Source organism: Rutilus rutilus, assembly GCF_951802725.1.
Source record: "Rutilus rutilus genome assembly, chromosome: 15".
In the NCBI taxonomy this organism is placed as follows: Eukaryota; Metazoa; Chordata; class Actinopteri; order Cypriniformes; family Leuciscidae; genus Rutilus; species Rutilus rutilus.
This window is the reverse complement of record NC_140220.1, coordinates 10,412,790-10,420,182: the sequence shown is the minus strand read 5'-3', so window position 1 is coordinate 10,420,182 and position 7,393 is coordinate 10,412,790. Positions and strand designations below refer to the sequence as shown.

The window sequence follows — 7,393 nt, the reverse complement described above, 5'->3', positions numbered from 1 at the left end:
TACTGTATTAAGTGCACTTTCCATCGATTAAAGTTGAATTTTCATCATTTGATTGGATGAAAAAGGAAATATGATTGAGCTGAAAAGCAAATCTGCCATTATACAATAATGGAAACTCTAGTCCAATATTTTGTACAGAGCTGATATTTTATACAGGCAGAAATTGTGTTTTGCTTGAGGAGAAATAGAATTAGCCTTCGATTATCAGAGGGATATCCATTCCTTTCTGTTTGCAATAAGAATAATGTTTCAAAAAATAAAGCAAATTTCAATCTGGGGCTCATGCGACGCCGCAACCTTTGGGAAAAACATACATGCAATATTTACAACAGTAATCCTTCTGTATTTCCTGCTTCAACAAACGCCCATTTACCCAGCTGGGTCACCAAACACTTCAATTGAACCTAAATGCGAGTCCCCAAGCCTTAAGAGAACAGCTGCTAAATGCAGACTCCTGGTTTTTGGCCATGCCCGTTGGCCACGGCAGGTGCACTCTTCTTGATGGAGGTCATGCGGATAGCAGAGGTGCTCTGAAGGTAGCTGGTGTTGCGCTCTTGGTATTTGCGCTGTCTGCACAGCAGCTGGTTATTGAAATGCCTTCTGAAGCTCTCGCTCAGCAGGTACAGGGCAAATGGGTTCATGCAGGAGCTGGAGAAGCTCAACACTCGCGCCACAAGCGTGATGATGAGGTGTGACAGCGAAGAGTCGATCTGCCGATAGTTGAAGGAGCGGTACATGTAGAGAACGTGGTTGGGGAACCAGCACAGCGCGAAGAGGCCCACGAACACCAGAACGATCTTGGCTAGACGCTTCCTTGTTTCCGTCTCAAAAGAGGGAAGGAGAAAAGTTGACAGATAAGTCACTCAATAAAGTATGAGGTGCATTTTAGATGAGGAAAAGGTCAATAAAAATGCATGCAAGTTCAGTACTGCTTCCTCTTGCCTGATTCTGAACCCGGTAATTGTCATTTGCCGCAACCGATTTTAGTTCTTGCAGCTGGGTGTTTATGTTTCAGCTACACTATCTGTCAAAAGGTTGGAATCATTAAGATTTCTTTCTTGGTTTTGAAAGACGTCTCCTGCAAGGCTGCATTTATTTGAGAACAGTAAAAACAGTGATATTGTAAATATTATTACAATTTAAAAAGCTGAATTTTCAGCATCATTACTCTTGAGTCTTCAGAGTCACATGATCCTTCAGAAATCATTCTAAAATATGCCGATTTGCTGCTCAAGAAACATTTATTATTATTATCAATATTAAGAAGAGTTGTCCTGCGCAACATGTCTGTGGAAACTGTGATGCATATCTTTGATGAATAGAAAGTTTAAAAGATTTTATTTAAAATATAAATCTTTTGTAATATTCTAAATGTTTTTACTGTCACTTTTGATCAATTAAATGTGTCGTTTGCTAAGTTAAAGTTTTCTTTTCTTAAAAAAAAATATTATATTCCACACTTTTGAATGTAAGTGTTTCTGCAAAAATCTTGAACTCGGAATTATGCATTTCTATGTCAACACTATCAACGGCAAAATGAATCTGTAGCAGTCAGGTGGTACAAATAAGACATGTACTGTACGTTGTTTACGTACATTATTATTGTATTGTTATGTGCTTTGAGACATGATGTAATTGCTCTGACTGTGTGCGTTCACGTGTTTTGGAGGAGGCGTGGCTTTGGAGACGCTCTGAAGGGAGGATGTGATCTCATGCTTTCAAAGCTAGCTTGCTATTGCTAGCCTCTCCAAAATTGCCTACTCTACCTTTAAGCAGCAAAACTGTTTTCCCAAGATTCTGCAGTACTGATAATACATAATTTACATTGCTCAATGAAGTACATACAGTGCAATACAAGAGATTATATCCCAATAAGCTATTCAATGCTGTTCAGAGAAATGAATGATAGATGGTTGAACAAGACTGATGTTTTGTCTCATGAAATGCATGATTACTCATAACCAAAAGAGATAAAACCAACGGTACACTTCATAGGATGATACACTGTATTATCAAGGGCAAGAGGGAGCAAAGAATTTTAGCTGCCTTGAAACAGCTGCTAAAAGAGAATATTAACGAGAATATCTGTCATCCTTAAGGACCCTTGGAACAATGTTAAACTGATGATTCATAGCCCATGCAGCGAAAGATAAAGTGCCCTGTCTCAAAAAACTGTCAAGGGAGCATTTTGTGTAGGGTGTCCCTCAGTTCAGCAGAGGCTCATTTTATACTTTCTCTTAAAATGTTTATGATTTGGCTCTTGGGGAAGAAATATGGTCTTAGATCATCATAAAAGGGCCAATTCCATTTAGAACAGCTGTTACTGCAAATCAACATTTAATTACAAATAATGAGTAAGGGTTGTATGCATTCCGATTCAATTCCTGAATTTGAATTGAATTTGTATTAAGGTAGCACACTGCATGCAGGGTTAAAATGTATTGAAAGTCATGTAACTGTGATTTTTAACTATACTGTAAAAACATATTTATTTTTAAGTTGTAAATAAAACAAAAATGATTGGATAAAGAGAATACTTTCTTTTTACTTCAAATGTTACCTGTCATTCAATGTATTACTTGTCATTTAGATATATAGATATATAGATAGATAGATAGATAGATAGATAGATAGATAGATAGATAGATAGATAGATAGATAGATAGATAGATAGATAGATAGATAGATAGATAGATAGATAGATAGATAGATAGAATGGCATTTTGAATAATGTATTACCTGTGCAACATTTCTTTGGATTGCAGTTCAGTAAAAAAAAAAAAAAAATCTGTTGTTCCAAATTCTAATACTACTTCCTGTGGTGTGGCTAATTGAACTGAAATTCACACTCATTCTTAAATTTTTGCATTTGCACAACCCAACCAATTACTACATAAAGCACATTTTAGGTTAACCTTTTTCCAGTGTGCTTACAATGACAAATCCGAAATATCTTTGCTCTTATCTCAACTGTGATATCTAAAACATGACAGATGGACTGAAGCAACGATCCGCTATGCCTGAAGAATAACTTATTTTGACAAACACAGAAGACTGGCATTCAACCAAGCACTTTTCCCCTGGAACCTCTTACCTGTCTTTTGGAGTGCTCACTAATCTCACCTGGCATATCATGAGCACTCTTGACAAGTGTCTTCGCGATGTGGTAGTAGTAAACAGAGATAATGCTCAGGGGGACGAGGAAGTAGACGAGGAATATCATAATCGAATGAATCTTGGGATGCATCTCGTTGGAGAGTGGATACGGCACACAAGCGGTGAACGTCATGTTCTTGTCTGTCATATGAACCACCTGTGAAAAGACTGCCTCAGGGATAGCCAGCAGCACTGAGACAACCCATATAGTGATGGCCTTCAAGCAGGTCCAGAACACTGCGCTGGAGGTCTGGATATCCATTGGATTCACAATAGCTTTGTGTCTAAGAGAAACATATGTGAAGAATTGTCAGCACACAAATTGCTGTGACTTTCATCCAGGTTGAGAACTGATGAAAGAGAAAATTGCCTTGTTTATCATCAATTTATCATAGCTTTAGGGAAAACACTGTGTTCTTATCTGAAGTCAGATTTGATTCTGTGCTAAGGTTTATGGTTATTCCTCAGCATGATGTGTGCCTGTTTATACTAGACCTGCTGTTATTATTGAAACAAGTTTTGAGAATAGGCATTTAACTGACATCTCAATGTTCTATTCAGTTTCATTCCATGACTGTTCCATGTTAATTAAATTATTGCTGTATGTCATCATACAGAGATTTCTCTTATTGAATAAGCTTATTATGTGACAGATTAATTACACATCAACACAGTCATAATTGAAAATTACACTCTGAATTTTCACACACACACACACACACACACACACACACACATATATATATATATATATATATACAGACCCTTTCCAAAAAATTAGAATATCATGGAAAAGTTTATTTATTTCCATAATTCCATTCAAAATGTTAAACTTCCATAGATTATAGATTCAGGGCCCACAACTTAAACGATTTCAAGTATTTAGTTGTTTATTTGTACATAATTTGGGCTTCCAGCTCAATAAAACCCACGAAAACAGGATTTAAATTTTTTTGAATATTACATGAAATCACACAGTAATTACACAGTGATACCATGGTCATTGAACCAGGTTTTGGTTCTTTTGGCAGTGTGGGCAGGTGCAAATCCTGCTGGAAAATGAAGGAAGCATGAAGTGCTCTGAAAATGTCCTGGTAGACGGCTGCGTTGACTCTGGATTTAATAAAGCACAGTGGACCAAAGTCCTCTTTTCTGATGAGAAACCAAGGTCCCAGAGTCTGGAGGAAGAATGGAGAGGCACACAATCCAAGATGCTTGAAGTCCAGTGTGAAGTTTCCACAGTCTGTGTTGGTTTGGGGAGCCATGTCATCGGCTGGTGTTGGTCCACTGTGCTGTCCACTCAACGCAGCCATCTACCAGGACATTTTCAGAGCACTTCAGCAGACAAGCTTTATGGAGATGCTGACTTCATTTTCCAGCAGGATTTGCACATGCCCACACTGCCAAAATAACCAAAACCTGGTTCAATGACCATGGTATCACTGTGTAATTACTGTGTGATTTCATGTAATATTAAAAAAAAATTAAATCCTGTTTTCGTGGGTTTTATGAGCTGGAAGCCCAAATTATGTACAAATAAACAACTAAATACTTGAAATCATTTAAGTTGTGGGCCCTGAATCTATAATCTATGGAAGTTTAACGTTTTGAATGGAATTATGGAAATAAATAAACTTTTCCATGATATTCTAATTTTTTGGAAAGGGTCTATATATATATATATATATATATATATAATTAAAATAACATTAAGATCAAAACATTAAAACATGGCAATACTTTCAAAGGTTGCGACAAATGATCCTTTTCAAGCCATAAAAAGATACTAGTTATATATATAAGAAGAAAATATCTGATATATATATATCAGATATTTTCTTCTCTACTTGAACCTAAAAAACCTCTACACTGGTGCTTAGCAATCCTAAGTCTAAAACTACATGATCAAACTTATAAATGATTCATCTATGGTTTTTCTCCCAAAAGAAAAGCTGTCCTATACGAAATACGATATTTCCTGTGCACATCTTTCCGATATTCTGCTCCGGCTGCAAAGCCTACAGATGGAATAAAGTAAACAAAAAAACAATAGAGAAAATTCATGGTGGAAAATTGGTTGCTTTTGTTCCAAGGAAATTGTCAATTTTCTCCTATTGACAAACCGGTCAGGTTTGATCTATTCGACAGTGTCCTTTAGACATTCTGCTGCCGTCATCTCCAAGGTAAATGGAAATCTCATATGACAGCATCTTCGCCCTGACTTCTCTCCTCCACCAGGTTTTATTGCTCCGGGTTTGCTTTTTCCTCTCTCAATGAACACAGACTGCCCTGCCTGAGGCATGGGTTAGCTGGGGAGCGCCACGATCACAGCTTGATTTCTCCCTGAGTAAACAAGTCTGAGTTGAGCATGCAGTTTAAACTGACTAACATGCAAATGAACTTGATTTTTTTTTCATGCATGACTGTGAATCTCGAGTAAGTGCTTATCAGATTAAGTCTCTAAAACAATAATTTGTGTGACGATGAAAATAGTCTCTTTTCTGTTGCTTTTATAACACAGCCAATGCACTTGTCTTCCTTCCTCAAATCTATCATTTTAGACGTAATTCCTTTGGCGTGGCGATTCATTATCCCAAGTAACTGTACATTGACTACATTTTGCATCACGATTGTCGTTTTGGGGAACGGAACTCTTAATGCAGCCTGCAAATCAATAGCAATAAATGAGCACTGCTTGGACCCCAGGGTGGTGGCATAATCACTGTGGCACAAATGAACTTTCAGGTGCTCCAAACAACAAACAGACTGAGCAACAAACCAGGCTAGGAAAGGTCATTACCTTTAGCTGAGGCCCCCAAGCACTGGGACAAAAGTAAAGGATAAGGCAGAGTGAAACAGAGCAGACATATGTCATCTTCACCACAGATCCTCATCCACATTTTTATGCTCTTTCACAGACTAATGCTCTAATGCAGCCAGAGCTTGTCAATTAATAAAACAGTAATATTATGTTGTCAATCATCATTTAGGATTTGAAGCACTGTAATCTACTAATGAGAACATACAATTCTGAAGATTCTCTTTTCAATTGAAGTTTATGTAAAGGAATATTTGGTCATTATGGTCACAATGTATATGCAGGTTTTCTTGAATGGACAATCATTTTTTCTAAGCTTTATCCCATACCTCTTTTGGCTATAATGATGTCTCTGTTATTTACAGCAGCCTTGGTCCAATTTGGCTATGAAAACGCTGCATTTCAATAATAAAATTCACTGCGGTGTGAGTAAATCAGAATAATAATGTCAGGGGTATAGGCTGTACAGATGACTTCCAGCCTTCAAAACAATATTTATGTGTACAGAAAGTGTGAAAACAAACTGCCTAATAAATCTTTCATTATCTGTCCAAATGTGTGCACCTAAACCCATCACATGTCAGAAAAATCAACTGCATCTTTGTTGTTGAGAAATATATCTCTTTTGAGTCATGAATCAAATGTAATACGGAATCCCTTCAGGCAGTTTGCCAAATGGGACATGATATCTACAGCATCATGATTAATTCCTCTTTCAATCAATGTGTTTGTATTAATTTTGCTCTCAGCTACAGGTGCTTAATGAGGAATTCTATACAACTTAATAAGCTAAGACAGTAACTACAGACTTAATCTATTGGGTTTACAGTATATATGTATAATGTATGTCAATATATAAAAAAAAATTACAAAAGGAATGAGCTATAAACAACGAAATATACACACATACACGTTGTTTATTGCTGATTTCTCTTGTTTGTTTTAGTGGTTGTTTCAGACATTGTGCTCATTTTCACAGTAGTGAATGTGGCAGTGATTGAGGTTCATTCAGGATTTTTTTTCCCCTTACCTGTCTGCGCTCAGTGCCGTGAGAGTGAACACGGAGACTCCGACCGAGGTGAGCTGGATCACCGGGATCATCTTACAAGCCACAATTCCAAAAATCCACTCTTCATAGAAATACCTAAACGCGTCCACTGGTACACAAGTGACCAAAAGCAAAAGATCTCCCACAGCCAAGCTGGAGATGAAAATGTTTGGTACACTTCGCATCGCGCTGGTAGTGATGAATATTTTCACAAGAGTGATGTTGCCCAGTAAACCAACCGTTATGATAAGTATATAGACCGATGGGATAACGCAGCGAATGATGAAATGCACCGTTTCCCCTCCATCGGATGTCCAATCATCTGTGAAGTTCTCATAAGCTGAGGTATCCTCAGAGAAAGTGTGATCCAT

General features: G+C 37.3%; 1 protein-coding gene across 1 annotated transcript; it reads right to left on the bottom strand.

Moving 5' to 3' along the window:
* Positions 1 to 440: 440 nt before the first annotated feature.
* Positions 441 to 7,393, bottom strand: nmbr (neuromedin B receptor; the record flags this gene model as incomplete). The annotated part of the gene is made up of 3 exons (XM_084431327.1): positions 441 to 824; positions 3,095 to 3,440; positions 7,005 to 7,393. 3 exons carry the CDS (start codon positions 7,391 to 7,393, stop codon positions 441 to 443), a joined length of 1,119 nt encoding a protein of 372 aa, XP_084287453.1.